This window comes from Oncorhynchus mykiss, chromosome 7 (genome assembly GCF_013265735.2).
Source record: "Oncorhynchus mykiss isolate Arlee chromosome 7, USDA_OmykA_1.1, whole genome shotgun sequence".
Taxonomy (NCBI): Eukaryota; Metazoa; Chordata; class Actinopteri; order Salmoniformes; family Salmonidae; genus Oncorhynchus; species Oncorhynchus mykiss.
The window spans coordinates 61091933-61110256 of record NC_048571.1 but is presented as its reverse complement, the minus strand read 5'-3'; the positions used below and the strand labels follow the sequence as shown (position 1 = coordinate 61110256).

The 18324-nt window shown below is 42.5% G+C and overlaps 1 protein-coding gene across 4 annotated transcripts in view; it reads left to right on the top strand.

Moving 5' to 3' along the window:
* LOC110528155 (sodium-coupled neutral amino acid transporter 3) overlaps nt 1-18324 on the top strand; it is a 73129-nt gene that overhangs the window by 18261 nt on the left and 36544 nt on the right. For 2 of the 4 annotated variants that reach the window (XM_036983704.1, XM_036983702.1), the window contains exons 2-5: nt 12071-12410; nt 13085-13117; nt 13345-13429; nt 13582-13697. In XM_036983704.1, the coding sequence (XP_036839599.1) occupies nt 12338-12410; nt 13085-13117; nt 13345-13429; nt 13582-13697 (307 nt within the window). In that variant the 5' untranslated portion in view covers nt 12071-12337. The remainder of the gene's footprint in view (nt 1-12070; nt 12411-13084; nt 13118-13344; nt 13430-13581; nt 13698-18324) is intronic. The other 2 variants (XM_036983705.1, XM_036983703.1) reach the window with 1 other exon arrangement.

Here is an 18324-nt window from a genome sequence, read left to right as displayed (position 1 = left end):
AACAATTAAGTAAAACAAGATCCTATTTTGGGTTCTGATGGGGTTAGACAGTTGAACTAAACTCATGAGGCATTTACAAGGTATACTCTTCAAGAATCAATGGGTATATGTGACCCCCACCTGTTTTTGGTCTTATGTTCAAATATATATATATTTAAAAAAAAAAAAAAATATATATATATATATATATATATATATATATATATATATATATATATATATATATATATATATATATATATATATATATAAATACAGTTGAAGTCGGAGGTTTACATACAGTTTAGCCGAATACATTTAAACTCAGTTTTTCATAATACCTGACATTTAATCCTAGTAAAAATTCCCCGTTGAATTTGGCTGTTGACGAGGTGGGACGTTAGCATACCCTAGAGAGGTTAACTTTGGTCAAATGTTTTGGGTAGCCTTCCACAAGCTTTCCAAAATAAGTTGGATTAATTTTGTCCGATTCCTCCTGGCAGAGCTAGTGTAACTGAGTCAGGTTTGTAGGCCTCCTTGCTCGCACACACTTTTTCAGTTTAGCCCACAAATTTCCTTTAGGATTGAGTTCAGGACTTTCCAATACCTTGACTTTGTTGTCCTTAAGCCATTTTGCCACAACTTTGGAAGTATGCTTGGGGTCATTGTCCATTTGGAAGACCCATTTACGACCAACCTTTAATGTCTTGAGATGTTGCTTCAATATATCCACATAATTGTCCTTCCTCATGACGCCATATATTTTGTGAAGAGCACCAGTCCCTCTGGAAGCAAAGCACCCCCACAACATGATGCTGCCACCCCTGTGCTTCACAGTTGGGATGGTGTTCTTCGGCTTGCAAGCCTCCCCTTTTTTCCTCCAAACATAACGATGGTCATTATGGCCAAACAGTTTCATCAGACCAGACAACATTTCTCCAAAAAGTACAATCTTTGTCCCCATGTGCAGTTGCAAACCGTATTCTGGCTTTTTTATGGCAGTTTTTGAGCAGTGGCTTCTTCCTTACTGAGCGGCCTTTCAGGTTATGTCGATATAGGACTTGTTTTACTGTGGATATAGATACTTTTGTACCTGTTTCCTCCAGCATCTTCACAAGGTCCTTTGCTGTTGTTCTGGGATTGTTCTGGGATTGATTTGCACTTTTTGCACCAAAGTACGTTCATCTCTAGGAGAAAGAATGCGTCTTCTTCCTGAGCGGTATGACGACTGCGTGGTCCCATGGTGTTTATACTTGCGTACTATTGTTTGTACAGATGAACGTGGTACCTTCAGGCATTTGGAAATTGCTCCCAAGGATGAACTAGACTTGGAAGTCTACAATTCTTTTTCTAAGGTATTGGCTGATTTATTTTGATTTTCCCATGATGTCAAGCAAAGAGGCACTGAGGTAGGCCTTGAAAAACATCCACAGGTACATCTCTGATTGACTCAAATGATGTCAATTAGCCTAACAGAAGCTTGCCAAAACTATAGTTTGTTAACAAGAAATTTGTGGAGTGGTTGAAAAACGAGTTTTAATGACTCCAACCTAAGTCTATGTAAACTTCCAACTTCAACTGTATATTGGATAAATGTACAGACACAGATATTCAAAATGCTATACATTATACATCGGGTGGATCTAATCCTGAATGCTGATTGGTTAAAACCGCATTCCATCCGGTGTCTTTTCCACAAGTTACCACTGGCTAAATCTGTGACGTTAAAAGCCTATTTACTCTGTTCCACCTGACTGTGCTATACGTTGTCTCATCAGCCCAGCCAGGCACTTTATAAACTTGATATCCACTATAAAATAATCTAGAAATCATATCACATTTCTTTAAGACTAACATTTAGTTTTCAACAGCAGAAATGTATATCAACCTTGCTGTCTGTCTCGCCGACATTTGCAACATTGTTTCAACATTCAAATGAGTTGTGGCATGGTAATGAACGTGTCGGGACGAGACAGACAGGCAGGCAGCGTTTTTCAGCCAGTCGAAATCATGAATCAGCTGCCATCATTTTTATGGATATCTACAAAGAAAGGTAAATTGAAAAAAATTAAAATGAAACTGTCACACCCTGACCATAGTTTGCTTTGTATGTTTCTATGTTTTGGTTGGTCAGGGTGTGAGCTGGGTGGGCATTCTATGTTACATGTCTAGTTTGTCTAGTTCTATGTTTGACCTGATATGGTTCTCAATCAGAGGCAGGTGTTCGTCATTGTCTCTGATTGGGAACCATATTTAGGTAGCCTGTTTGGTGTTGGGTTTTGTGGGTGATTGTCTTGTGTTAGTTTGCACCAGTTTAGGCTGCGTTCGGTTTTCAAGTTACGTTTATTGTTTTTGTATTGATTTGTGTTTACGTTGTTTTATTAAACATGAATCTCAATAGCCACGCCGCATTTTGGTCCGACTCTCTTTCACACCTAGAAAACAGTGACAGAAATGAAGTGCATCTAGTTTGCAGTCTATCCAGCTGCAGTTTCAAAAAATTGTGTAACAGCTCTCGTCGTCGGTGGAAGGAAGAGTGGACCAAAGCGCAGCGTGGAAAGTGTTCATGATATTTATTTTCAAGAAACACTCAAACAAAAATAACAAATCCAAAAACGAAAGCGAACAGTTCCGTCAGGCACAGACACTAAACAGAAAATAACACCCCACAAAACCCAAACAGAAAATCACAACTTATATATGATCCCCAATCAGAGACAACGATAGACAGCTGCCTCTGATTGGGAACCACACACGAAAAAAACAACAAAGAAATAGAAAACACAGATTTTCTATTAGGTCACACCGGGGCCTCCGTAGATCGTCGCTGCAAGCTCTTGACTGGGGACCGTCGATGGAGGCTCCGGACTAGGGACCGTCGCTGGATGCCCTGGACTGGGGACCGTCGCTGCAGGCTCCGGACTGGGGACCGTCGCTGCAGGCTCCGGACTGGGGACCGTCGCTGCAGGCTCCGGACTGGGGACCGTCGCTGCAGGCTCCGGACTGGGGACCGTCGCTGCAGGCTCCGGACTGGGGACCGTCGCTGCAGGCTCCATGCCATGGATCATTGCTGGAGGCTTCGTGCCATGGATCATCACTGGAAGCTCCGGGCCATGGATCATTACTGGAAGCTCCGGGCCTTAAAGTGGTTTGGTTCAGTTTTTACACTTCTTTGTTCAAACCCATTCAGCATCACACCCTCTTAAGCCTTAGCCCCACCCATCTCCATGTGCTAGACAGGCACCGTAGTAAAAGTTTTTTTATTTCAAGACTAAAATTATGAGTAGTAAAAACTCGAGGTAAAAATACAATTTATAAAGAATGTAAGATCAATAAGAGTAGTGCCAATCATGTTAAATAATCAAAATATGTGTTGTTATTGCTTTACACACCAAGTGTTCTCATCGATTCCTTGTAGACTCCACATCGCTGCTTTTGCCACATGAGATGGCAGTAGCTTCCCACCAAAATGTTTGTGTCCTGTGTGGCTTCCTGGTAATACTATTGCATTATCCTCTGCATAGTTGTTGATGACGTTCACAACTTGCTGAAAGTTCTCATGCTTGAGGTGTAACCTATGCTTGTTTGGGCAGGGTCTTTTTCTCCCTGTATGACTGGTGGAGGAGAGTCAGGCGTCTGCTAATGCTGAAAGAAACATTTCAGATACAAATATTTTATCATTATTAGATGAGGCTTACCCAGAGACACTTGGTGGGTCATGTGAAATAGAGGCCTAAAATACCCCCCCCCCCCCCCCCCCCCTCAGCTACATCTAGCTAAGTTGATGTGTCTATATTGTCTAGACCTCTTCAGATGTTCATGAAATACAATAAATGGCCGTAATCAGCCCCAGAGGCACCTGGCTAAGTTGATGGGCCATGTAATCATCTGGTAAAGTGAAGTCTTTGTTTAGACATGTAGCTAGCTAGCTAAACAATTAACCACAATCCCAACCAGTACCAATACAACTGATTGTCATAGCTAGCCACCATGTATGAAATGATGTAGTATGAATCTACAGGTAGCTTAACCTTTCTGATCTCCCCATCCCGGATCCGGGATCGTGAATACAGACTCAAGCTCATTACCATAACGCAACGTTAACTATTCATGAAAATCGCAAATGAAATGAAATAAATATGCTAGCTCTCAAGCTTAGCCTTTTGTTAACAACACTGTCATCTCAGATTTTCAAAATATGCTTCTCAACCATTGCAAAACAAGCATTTGTGTAACAGTATTGATGGCTAACGTAGCATTTAGCATTAGCATTCAGCTGGCAACATTTACACAAAAAAACAGAAAAGCATTCAAATAAAATCATTTACCTTTGAAGAACTTCAGATGTTTTCAATGAGGAGACTCTCAGATAGCAAATGTTCAGTTTTTCCTGAAAGATTATTTGTTTAGGACTAATCGCTCCGTTTTCTGCGTCACGTTTAGCTATGAAAAAACCCCTGTATCCAGGATTGTGTAAATCTATCAGCAAGCTCATTAGCATAACACAACGTTAACTATTTATGAAAATCGCAAATGAAATGAAATAAATATGCCATCTCTCAAGCTTAGCCTTTTGTAAACAACACTGTCATCTCAGATTTTAAAAATATGCTTCTCAACCATAGGAAAACAATCATTTGTGTAAAAGTAGCTAGCTAGCGTTAGCATTTAGTGTTAGCATTTAGCGTTAGCATTAGTGTTAGCATCCAGCACGCAACATTAACAAAAACATAAAAGCCTTCAAATAAAATAATTTACCTTTGAAGAACTTCTGATGTTTTCAATGAGGATACTCTCAGTTAGATAGCAGATGCTCAGTTTTTCCAAAAAGATTCCTTGTGTATTAGAAATAGCTCCGTTTTATACATCACATTTGGCTACCAAAAAAAATCCGAAAATTCAGTCCTCAAAACGCGAACTTTTTTCCAAATTAACTCCATAATATCGACTGAAAACATGGCAAACGTTGTTTAGAATCAATCATCAAGGTGTTTTTCACATATCTCTTCATTGATACATCGTTCTTGGACACATGCTTTCTCCCCTGAATCAAATGGTAAAGTAGAAGCAGCTGGCAATTGCGCACCGAATTCGACGCAGGACACCAGGCGGACACTTGGAAAATGTAGTCTCTTATGGTCAATCTTCCAATGATATGCCTACAAATACGTCACAATGCTGCTAAGACCTTGGGCGAACGACAGAAAGTGTAGGCTCATTCCTTGCGCAATCACAGCCATATAAGGAGACAATGGAAAACAGAGCTTCAGAAATTCTGCTAATTCCTGGTTGATGCATCATCTTGGTTTCGCCTGTAGAATGAGTTCTGGGGCACTTACAGACAAAATCTTTGCAGATTCTGAAACTTCAGAGTGTTTTCTTTCCAAAACTGTCAAGAATATGCATAGTCGAGCATCTTTTCGTGACAAAATATCGCGCTTAAAACGGGAACGTTTTTTATCCAAAAATGAAATAGCGCCCCTAGAGCTCTAACAGGTTAAGCTAACCAACTAGGTTTAATGTTAGCCAGCTAGCTAACAGTACACTATAAATATCAATGCAAACAGTTCTGAGATGTGAATAATATTACTACACAAATCATACACGTAGCTTGCCAGATAACGGTAGCTAGCTAGCTAGCTAACTGTACGCTTTAACTTGCAATGAAAACAACTTTCTGACAAAATTAGAAACGTATAATATCTGAAAATGTAGCTAGGCACTTACCTGTATACATGGATGAATGCTTCACGGCCATAGTTGCCCTTAGTTTGACGATGTAATCCAGAGACAGGTGTTTTGTGCAACATCATTCTGTGTTCTCTTTTCTACTCCCTCTGCATTTGCAATCAAACGTCAGAATTTTCTCCGTCTCCTTCTCAGACTCCGCTTCCACTGGGCATTCCACTGATTTCAAAACTCTGTCAACTTCTTCCGTTTCTTCCTCCGTTTCTTAACCATCACTGTCATCAGATGACTGTACAATGTCTGGTTCAATTAAAATGTGTTTTTGTTTGTTTTACCCCTTTTTCTCCCCAATTTTGTGGTATCCAATTGTTTTAGAAGCTACTATCTTGTCTCATCGCTACAACTCCCGTACGGACTCGGGAGACGAAGGTTGAAAGTCATGCATCCTCCGATACACAACCCAACCAAGCCGCACTGCTTCTTAACACAGAGCACATCCAACCCGGAAGCCAGCCGCACCAATGTGTCGGAGGAAACACTGTGCACCTGGCAACCTTGGTTAGCGTGCACTGCGCCCAGCACGCCACAGGAGTTGCTGGTGCGCGATGAGACAAGGATATCCTTACCGGCCAAGCCCTCCCTAACCCGGACGACGCTGGTCCAATTGTGCGTCGCCCCACGGACCTCCCGGTCGCGGCCGGTTGCGACAGAGCCTGGGCGCGACAGAGCCTGGAACAGCTGGCGCTGAAGTACGGCCCTTAACCACTGCGCCACCCGGGAGGCTAATTAAAATGTTTTTACCTAAGTCAGGGATTTCCTCATCATCTGATTCATTTTCAGAGTCAGAGAGAGTCAGCATGGCATGATCGCAGCAATGTTGTTGAGAGCAGTAGCAACACTTTTGCAGTTCTCCAAGGCTATATCTTTCGAAAAATCCACAGCAGCAAGGATTATCTGAGCAGCTCATGTTATAGGCATGGCAGACCAATCAGAACTCATCTCTCAGCATGTCCAGGCCAACCATTATCTCAACCAATCATGGCTAGCGGAAGTTTCCCTTCTTTTTCCATTTCTAAACCAACTAGGCTCGTAATTTAATAACTGTGTTCATATTTACAGATGACATAAACATTTGTTAGGTATTTTGGATATAAAAAAATCTTTATGGAACAAAAGGAACATTTATTGTGTAACTGGGAGTCTCGTGAGTGCAAACATCCGAAGATCATCAAATGTAAGCGATTCATTTTATTGCTTTTCTGACTTTCATGACCAATCTACTTTGCTGCTAGCTGTTTGCAATGTTTTGTCTGCTGAGAGAGATGTCCTTACATATCTCTCAGAGATCTAGGGAAACACTGGGGATGTGCTTGGGCTCTCATTGAAGAGAGAAGTTTGTCTGGCTCAGTTAAGCGTCAAACATAAATTGTCCGCAACAATTGTCCTCACACTTCTTGTGAATTAATGGGGTGGCGGAACACACCTCAATTCAAAATGTTGTCCAAAAATTAAACTTGTTAGAAAATAATTCGAAATTTACAAGTTGAAAGATAGCTTATAGATAATTAGCAGGCAGCGTGTCTTGATTTGAGGCACTGTCCTGTTGTGTAACAATCACATTTTGGAACAGTGACATCACGCACTGTAAAAAAACTCACACTGGTGCGACCATTAGAGATATTTGGAACTCACGAGTGAAAAGGTTAAGCAGTTAATCAAAATACGCGCACACACAAATACAATACAGTGCTATAATTGATGGGTTGTAAGGAAAAAATACATTTAAGTGTGTGTAGCCACATGGGTTAGAAAAAGTGTGGCAGTGGCACTTTTATTTTCTCCCTGCCTGCAGCTAGCTACTGTAACTTCATTGATAGCCTGAAATGGCTTCTTGGTAGCTAGTTATAAGGTTGGGAGATTGGGAACCTATCTGGGCTAGCTAAAGCCAACTTCATACAATTAGTAGGTGTATAGTAGTGTTAGAGAGAAACAATATGGTCATGACACCTCCACATCCACACACACACACACACACACACACATGGCACTAAAAGTAATCAGTGTTGGTAAATATGCTATGTGGATCAGGGCCAGCTGTAAACATGTCTTTCCCTCATACACCCCCCTCCTGGGATGACGTCTCTTAGCCGTGCATCCTACGTCAGAGCAGCATAAGCCCAGCAGCACAGACGCTGGTCGGAGGGTGACAAATTGAGGAGGTTTTTGGCTCTGCAGGGCATGGATAAACAGCAAGTCTGACAGATCAGACAGGGAATGAGGACATTGATTTTCTCCCAAACTGAAGCGTAACAATGTGACATGTGCTCTTGCATAATTCTGCCCCTAGTGCCATTCCTCCACCCCTAACCCTCACCCTTACCGAACAAGCTCCTTTCCCCTGGGGACACTGCCTTCCGTCTACACAAAACAGAGACCCAACCCAACAAATACACACATAAAACCCTGAGAGAACACGGTGGCGGATTATAAAACCACTGCATCCACAACATCCACTGGCTTAGGGAGTAATATAGGGATGATTGCCAAATGGCTGCTTCTCTCTCTCTCTGTCAGCCTTTCCATGTGTATAATAATGCTGCTTGCAGAGCCAGAGCAAATAAACCTATCTATTAATAGTTATTTATAGATGGAAAGACCTTTAAAATAACAGCATGCAGAATTTAATGAAACGCTCTCGGTGTAATTACCTGACGCCACATGTACACCTCCCTAAAGGTGGTGAGTAAGCCTGCATGACGTTCTCCCAACAATCCAATTCCTGTCAAACTGCTCACACACACTTTTAGGAGGCTAATCTGGGAAAGTGAGGTGTTGAGATTGAAGTGATAATGGCTGGGCAAGGCAGGCTTTTTTAATTGTGCATGGAGGGGATGTGAGGATGGCATCATACCATATGCTATTCAGGATGTGAATGATCTCATCGCTACTTGACTGGACCTGGATAGACCTCTTCTCATCAATACACAACCTTTTCTCTCATGTTTCATACTATATTTAATAGTGTATCTGTGTATCTGTAACACGCTGGTGGGAAGTCTCCTAGTCCTTCACATGGAGATCTGTGTGTATCCTTGCTGCTTACATAACATGGTGACTGTCCTACATTCCCCATTGTAAGCATCCTCTTCTTCATTGCCATTCTCTTTCATCTTCAGTGGTTCACTCTCTCAGGGACTTAGAGGAACAATCAACTAAGTCTTCAAACAAACTGTATTCGTGCCATATTCCCTGTGTCTGTGGGTAGCTATCTTCCAGGCATTGTTGCTGAATGAAAACACACTGTGTTTGTGTTTTCACACCAGTTAGCTGAAGGAAGTTCATTCATTCATACAATTTTCTCTGATTCTGCCCAATCAGCTAAGTCGTGGAGAAGCTCCACCCTGTGACGTCAACCCAGAGATCCCACTGTGTTCCAGCCAGCCAATCACACGTCAGTTTAGCTGCAGGTCCTCCTCTGAGTGCCCAGTCTGTCTATGAATGGAGGGCTGTTTGAGTGACAGAGAGACTCCTCACTGGTGATGGGGTCCTAGTGTGTGTGGCACCACCCCCTGCCCGACCCCTGCCACACATGTGCGTGAGCATGGGACCCTGGCAGCTGTCGAATTCAAGGTGCCGTCTTTTCAATTAGGGCGTAATGAATTACCTTTTCAGCCCATCGAGTGGCCCAGGGAGCTGCAGCCAAGGGGGCGCCGGTGGTATAATGATGCCTGGCACAATAGCGCCACTGTTCTCCAGCCCATTCCCAGGAAACCACACAACATGCGCCATTGTGTGCCATGTTTTGCTAGCTGACCACGTTGCCCCGCATTAGCCAGAGAGACAGAGAAGCACAATGTGGTTGGTGGAGGCCGGTGACACAGTAACACAGGCCATGAGGGGCTGCTGCTCGATGGAGACCCTGGGTTTATACATCTCCCTCTGTGTTTAATGTGCTAAAATAATTTTACAAAAAGGTACTTTTGAAAAGCGGGCAGGGGAAGGGAAGTGGGGGTGGCGGGAGCAAGGGTCATCTGAGGGGACCAGGGTCAGTGAAGAGGGCGCACTGGAGCACTGAGAGAGTGAGAGCACTGCCGCTATGCTAAGACCTTCCTGATTAAAGAAAGAAATGGCAAGCTATAACAAAATAAATTAGGTCTGGAACTGGTTCTAAGCTGGTCGTAACTGGTTCTCCTGCCTTTCATCTCCTCCTTCTGTGATTTGCACTGTGTGTGTGCCACCTTGTCCCCCTACTCCATCTGCCCTTTACCCCTGTTTACGCTGCATAGCTAATGGGGAAATTAGTTGTGGGGGCTTTCAGGGACAGCCAGGGAGCCGAGGTTGACAGGAACAGGGAGACATGTCACAGGAGCCTTTCAGGGGCCTTTCAGGGCCTGTACACCAGCAGCTCTTCTTATACACCACAGTAGGGGACCTAGGATACAGGGGCCCCTCACAAAGGGGCCCGAACCATCCCTCACAAAGCCTGGAGTGTCACAGCTAACTGGGGCCTTTCCTCTCATAAGCAGTATAGAGGGAAATACCTGTCAGCTGACAACTAAATAATGCCGGAGATTCTCCCCAGAAACAAAGGTTGTTTATCAACTTAGTTTTCTGACTTCAATGATGACGGCTGGTGCTTTTATCTTACGCTTGACAAGCTGACAATAGAAAGTGTTTGTGTTGTCAACTCCTCCAGTTCTTAGAAAGTGCTTTATAACTAAATAAAATACAATTATATTGTCCGTTTAGACACATTTACAGCTGTTATTGCACGTGCAGCTAAATGCTTGTGTTTCTAGCTCCTACAGTGCAGTAATACCTAGCAATACAAAACAGTGTTCAGTGCCATGGTGATTGCATCATCCGTGGATCTTTTGGGGCGGTACACGAATTGTAGTTGGTCTAGGGCAGGGATGGGCAACTTTGATGGGGGTGGGAAACACCAAAAAATCGGAACTCATCATGGGGGGCATACCCACATCCACACCCAAACATGTAGTCAGAGCCTTTTGGGAGCCCTAAGTTAAATTTTGTTTCCCCCATCTGTGAGCAAAACATGTTATGCTTTAGAATTAATTTCCTGCAATTTTACACATTTTGCCATGGGCTGTAGAGAAAATGTTGCAGTTTTACAGCAAATGTCCTGCAATTCTACACATTTTGCCATAGAATGGAGAGAAATGTTTGCCGTTTTTAACGTGATATCTGAGTGAAACTGACGGACAAAATCACTGGGGGACCCATGGTCAGTAATTCAACCATGATTACGATATTATTAGATAGCTGGTTGCTAGTCTAAAATACCAACTAACATACCAATCTAACATACCAATCTAAAAAATGTTTGCTGACATGTTCAGTGACTGACATAACAGTGACTGACATAACAAGAAACTGCTGATGCACAACCAAATGTCGAAGTTGCACCTTGTGTATTCTACTATTCTAGAGACCCATATTGAGTTTTGTTCTGTCTTTGGAAATGTATCCGCAAGCCTACATAAGGGACACAGGCCGGATCGCCAGTCGCCCATCCCTGGTCTAGGGTGGAGGTGATATGGTTCTTAACTAGCCTCTCAAAGCACTTCATGATGACATAAGTGAGTTCTACGGGGCGATAGTCATTTAGTTCAGTTAACTTCGCTTTCTTAGGTACAGGAACAATGATGGACATCTTGAAGCAAGTGGGGACAACAGACTGGGATATGGAGAGATTGAATATGTCTGTAAAGCATCCAGCCAGCTGGTCTGCACGTTCACCTGGGGCCTACCAGGAAGACACAGAGAGTCTCATTATATCTGCCAAGAACAGGCCTCATTAATCTTTCAACATGCCTTTTAGGCCAAGTCATTGTTAACACTACTGCATTGGCACCTTGATTGTAGCAGGTTAGTGTTTTTGTCATGAATCTTGTTCTGGAGGGAGCTCTGCAGAGTGGTCACTAGCAGGCACAACCGCAGTCATAAAATCAGATTTTAAACATAGCTCTAAACCTTAACCCGAACCACACTGCTAACCCAAATGCCTAACCCAAACCTTAAATTAAGACCAAAAAGCACATTTTAGTTTTCATGAATTTTTACAATGTAGCCAATATTGACTTTGCTTCTGGCATACCTATCGGAAATCTCTCAGTTCTGCCTCTAGGACAAGACTCATCCCAATAAACGTTCACCTGCCTGATTGAATGCAGTATTAGTCTTTAAGCATCGCTGAATTTATTATTGTAATAGATTTGTACTCATGTTGTACAATTTGTATCCCCAGATAGATGGCTGTGCAAGATGTGCAAGATAAGCAAGCTTATCTGCATTTAATGAACTGTTTGTAATATTCCAGTGATTATGAACATGATTTACTCATCAGTTGTAGTCTAACTGCCATGTGTCTATTCTGTCACAGATTCCTGAAGGAAAAGAAAAGAGGACGTCAGCCACAGCACACACAAACCCTTACACACACATGCACCAGCACACACACTTACACAGACACACAAACACATTTACACACAAACACTTACACACACACACACACACACACACATACACACACACATACACACATACATTGGAGCAAAGATGAGTGAAGATAAAGCAGCTGAAAGCGTGGAACCTGCTCCTGCAGTGCCAGTATCAGCTCCAGCACCAGCAGAGATGAACTCTATTCCCAATGGGAAAGGCCATGAGACTGGGGAGGAAACCACAGAAGCAGCCAAAACACCACCAGGAGACACCACAGAGCAGTAAGTATACACTCAGGTTCAAGACAGCAGACTGCAAACATACTAAAGAATACACAGGCTTTTCATCTCTAAAAGTACAGTAAACACTCTTTCAGATAGAAGATAACCTCATCCCCAGGCTCAATTGCTTTCGCATTTCATGTTTGACAGAGAGAGAGACGGCTGGTGGACAAGATTAGATACACAATAGCAGACAAGAGGAACCTTTTCAGCTAAAAAAAAAGTATACACTCAGGTACTAGGTATTAGGCAATATATTACGTTGGTCAAGAATGAAACTATTAGTGTTGAATGTGATGTATTCCCTCACTGAGCCTTATCGTGTCACATGTCTCCCTTCACACACCCCACAACAACACTACTCTTTGTTAACTACTGTGGATATGTGTGTGAAAATGTGGGTCATGCGTACCTAGTACTACCTAGCGTCAGAGCCTGCGTTCCTTTGCCCTACTAATCATGAGGTCACCTCTATCAGCACAGAACAGACCTGGCCCTTAGTCACAGGAAATTACGTCAACTGTTTAACATGTACAGTGTCTCCCCATGCGCCCTTAAGTAGTTGAATACATACGTTTACCCAGACTGTGTCATTTTCTGAGGGTGTGTTTGTTGTTTTTCCTCTTTGTGCTTTCATTGGATGATGGAACGTCTTTCTCTACGGTACTTTGTAGGGAAATTGTTCCCAATAGTGCCCAAAATGTCAGGTATGTGACATTGACAAGGAAGGGATATGTTTCAGTGTACTGTTTCTCACCATTACAATCATGAGTTGTGATAAGGACAGACCAGCCCCAGACTCCTATAGTAGTTGAATGTTATCCCATGTGATTCCAATATTCTCTCAGAGAGAGCGTCCTTGAGTTGAGGTTTTATAACATTGTTCTTGCTTCATGTTCTTATGACTGTGCTTTATTCCCATGAATCCCCACAGAAGTGAGGATCCAGAGGCCAACCTCGCAGAGAGTCAGGAGTTCCTGTCTAACATGGAGGACAAAAAGACCACACGCTTCACAGATGTAAGTGGAACCTATAGGCTGCTTTCACCCCAGTGGATGGTTCAGATGAATCTGTAACGTGTTCATTCTCTTCTTCTGTAAAGCAACTTTGATTGTTGTAAGCATTGTGCTAACAACCGTGTTCACCTCTATGTGTTTCTCCATGGAAACAGTTTGAGGGGAAAACCTCTTTTGGAATGTCAGTGTTCAACTTGGGCAACGCCATCATGGGAAGTGGAATTCTGGGATTGTCGTATGCCATGGCCAACACAGGGGTCGTTCTATTCCTGTGAGTCAACATGGATGGATGAATTAATTAATGAATTAATGGATGGATTAATGAATGGATGTATGAAGGAATTCATGATTGCGATGAACATAGATGACCAACAGTTCTATATGATGAATGATAAGATCAATTGGTAATGTAAATGTATGTACATGGATTTAAACCCAGTCAGACATGTGCACATTAGCCACAAATGTTCCTCTGATTTAATTGCATTCCATTTAGTCCCTCTGAATGGAGCTCCTCCCTGGACAGAAATAGCCCTGTAATTATTTAAAGGCAATTAACCAGGTGGTAAACTCGGTATGTAACTAGTCACTAGATAAAAGGCAAATACGGCATCATTAATCATTACTGTGATAGCTATCTTAACTACAGCAGTGACACGCTGGTGGTGCGTAAAACCTTGTGTTACATGATACACATCTGCATTGAGATTAATAGGGATTTCGAGCGTTGTGTGGAATAATGAAATGTAATGGGGCCGCGTGGAGAAGTCTCATTAATATGCTAATAGCAGCGTTGTGCTGCTGTGTTAAACCAATGCAATTACAATGATGGATGCTGGAAATAACCTCAATGTGCTTGCATCTGCATGTCCTATCTTGTGCTGTGATTGAATGTGTGAATACTGAATGTGCATGAGTGTGTTCTCAGGGGTCTGCCATGCCAGCTAGGGAGAATAATCTGGGCTGTGGTGGTATCTGCTGTCAGGACGAGTCACAGAGAGCTTAGTTTAACAGCTGTCAGATTAGTCATGAAGGGGTTATGTAATGTGTTTGTGGGTTTAGCACCCACTCTTGTCATCCTCCTATTACCATCACACCTCCTAACCCCAGCAGCTAGGTTACAAGCTGGCAGAGGCCATGGGATCTGGATTGTTAAGTCTTGTTCCATGAAACACTGTGTGTGCTCTGTGCTGTAAGACTTTATCATGCTGCATTTATTAGAAAACTCTCCTAGCCCCAGGGATTTGTTTACCAAGTGACCTTAGATAGGATTACAATACAATAGCTTTCTACCTAGAGGTCAATGGTGTAAAGTACCTAAGTAAAAATACTTAAGTTGTTTTTTGGGGTATCTGTACTTTACTTTTCGTTCACTACATTCTTAAAGAAAATAATGTACTTTTTACTCCATACATTTTACCTGACATCCAAAAGTACTCGTTACGCTTTAAATGCTTAGCAGGACAGAAAAATGGTCCACTTAACACACATATAGAGAACATCCCTGGTTATCTTTAAATGCTTAGCAGGACAGAAAAATGGTCCACTTAACACACATATAGAGAACATCCCTGGTCATCTTTAAATGCTTAGCAGGACAGAAAAATGGTCCACTTAACACACATATCAAGAGAACATCCCTGGTCATCTTTAAATGCTTAGCAGGACAGGAAAATGGTCCACTTAACACACATATCAAGAGAATATCCCTGGTCATCTTTAAATGCTTAGCAGGACAGAAAAATGGTCCACTTAACACACATATCAAGAGAACATCCCTGGTCATCTTTAAATGCTTAGCAGGACAGGAAAATGGTCCACTTAACACACATATCAAGAGAACATCCCTGGTCATCTTTAAATGCTTAGCAGAACAGGAACATGGTCCACTTAACACACATATCAAGAGAACATCCCTGGTCATCTTTAAATGCTTAGCAGGACAGGAACATGGTCCACTTAACACAGATATCAAGAGAACATCCCTGGTCATCCTTAAATGCTTAGCAGGACAGGAAAATGGTCCACTTAACACACATATCAAGAGAACATCCCTGGTCATCTTTAAATGCTTAGCAGGACAGGAAAATGGTCCACTTAACACACTTATCAAGAGAACATCCCTGGTCATCTTTAAATGCTTAGCAGGACAGGAAAATGGTCCACTTAACACACTTATCAAGAGAACATCCCTGGTCATCTTTATTGCCTTTGATATGGCGGACTCACTAAACACAAAAGCTTTGTGTCCCCCTGGCTATCCATTAATAGAAAATAAAATACAAATTGTGCCATCTGGTTGGCTTAATATAAGCAATTTGAAATGATTTATACTTTTACTTTTAAACCTTAAGTATTCTATATTTTTGCATTACATTTACTTTTGATATCTAAGTATATCAAGTATTGTACTGGGTGACTTTCACTCATGCACATTCAGTATTCACATACCGGTACTTGAGTCATTTTCTATGAAGGTACATTAAATATACAAAGTATGTGGACAGCCCTTCAAATTAGTGGATTTGGCTATTTCAGCCACACCCGTTGCTGACAGGTATATAAAATTGAGCACACCACCATGCAATATCCATAGACAAACATTGGCAGTTGAATGGCCTTACTGAAGAACTCAGTGACGTTCAACATGGCACAGTCATAGGATGCCACCTTTCCAACAAGTCAGTTCATCAAATTTCTGCCCTGCTAGAGCTGCCTCAGTCAACTGTAAGTGCTGTTATTGTGAAATGGATATATCTAGGGGCAGCAATGGCTCAGCCGTGAAGTGATAGGCCACACAAGCTCACTGATCGGGACCGCAGAGTGCTGAAGCATGTAGCCCGTAAAAATAATCTGGCCTTGGTTGCAACACTCACTACCGAGTTCCAAACTGCCTCTGGAAGCAACGTCATCACAGGAACTGTTTATCGGGCGCTTCATGAAATGGGTTTCCATGGCCGAGCAGCTGCACACAAGCCTAAGATCACCATGCGTAATGCCAAGCATCAGCTGGAGTGGTGTAAGGCTCCCCGCCATTGGACTCTGGAGCAGTGGAAACACGTTCTCTGGATTGATGAATCACGCTTCACCCTCTGGCAGTCCGACAGACTAACCAGGAGAACCCTACCTGCATAGTGCCAACTCTAAAGTTTGGCGTAGGAGGAATAATGGTCTGGAGCTGTTTTTCATGTTTTGTTCTAGGACCCTTCGTTCCAGTGAGGGAAATGTTTAACACTACAGCATACAATGACATTATAGATGCTTCCAACTTTGGGGCAATAGTTTGGGGAAGGCCCTTTCTTGTTTCAGCATGACAATGCCCCCGTGCACAAAGCAAGGTCCATACAGAAATGGTTTGCTGAGATCGGTGTGGAAGAACTTTCCCTGCACAGAGCCCTGACCTCAACCCTATCGAACACCTTTGGGTTGAATTGGAACGCCGACTGCGAGCCAGGCCTAATCACCCAACATCAGTGCATGACCTCACTAAAGCTCTAGTGGCTGAATGGAAGCAAGTCTCCTCAGCAATGTTCCAACATCTAGTGGAAATCCTTCCCTTAAGAGTGGAGGCTGTTATAGCAGCAAAAGGGGAAACCTTATAGCAGCAAAAGCGGAAACCAACTCCATATTAATGCCCATGATTTTGGAATTAGATGTTCGACGAGCAGGTGTCCACATACCTTTGGTCATGTAGAATACTATGTGGCTCAGTTGGTAGAGCATAGCACTTGCAATGCCAGGGTTGTGGGTTTGATTCCCATGGGGGACCAGTGTGAAAATGTATGCACTCCCTACTTTAAGTTGCTCTGGAGAAGACTGTCTGCTAAATTACAAAGATGTGGTGGATCTTTACTTTTACTCAAGTATGACAATTGGGTTCTTTTTCCACCACTGCTAGAGGTAAAGTAATGTTTTGGATGTGTGTAGTAATGCCAAATCCATTGACAGTATACTAGCAGTAGCACAGGTTTTAGAGTCAGTGGAATTGTAGGTAGGGTGACACACAATCTTTTATTTCCTAACTAAAGGTAGTATGTGTTTGTCTTATTGGCAGCATGCCCACATTTCTTACCAACTGTGACTAAAATGAAGCGTTGATACTATTTAAGACAACCATGACCGACATAAATATTATCCAAAAGACTGTATCCAAGCTTTCTGGCTAGAGACATGTCTAGAGTAGTTTTTTCCACACTGAAAGCAGCTATTTATTTTGAGCTGGTTGGTGTAACTGTGGTTTCTCAACCTGTCTTCTGTCTGGTCTGGACTGATTTGGACCAGCTGAACCCTGGGTTACTACACTGTCTGTTTGTCTGTCTGTGTCACCTGACTTACAGTATATACAACCTTAACTGCTCCTGTGCAACCTAAAATTAAACATGCTTCACTGTTCATGTGAAATGTACAGATGTAGGATCTTCATTTGAGCCAGTTTGCAACAGCGGGAAAACAGTCCTGCTGCAACAGGAAATCTGAATTATTACATGGAATATAATTCATGGAGTTTTCTTTAGGGTTGATACATTGTTTTGTTAGGGAAAATCAAGTCTGACATGTCAAAGTGGAAATTACAAACTTTAGAACCTTTTTAAAACTCAAATACACTACAAGTTTGAAACAAAAGAGTGATCAAATGTCGATCCTACACCTGTAATAGAACCACAGTGACACACAGTGTACACAGTGTAGCCATATTGACTGGTATCACAGATGTAGCGAGAAGGATAGAGAAAGAGAGGGAGAGAAACATGTACTGTAGAGCAGGGATGGGAGGCCGGCGGCCCTTCTTTTGAAGGCCCTCGGATCAATTTTAACATCCTACATCTGTACATTTCACATAAACAGTGTGTGAAGCGTGTTTAGTTTTATGTTGCACAGGAAACTCAGTTAGGGTCTTA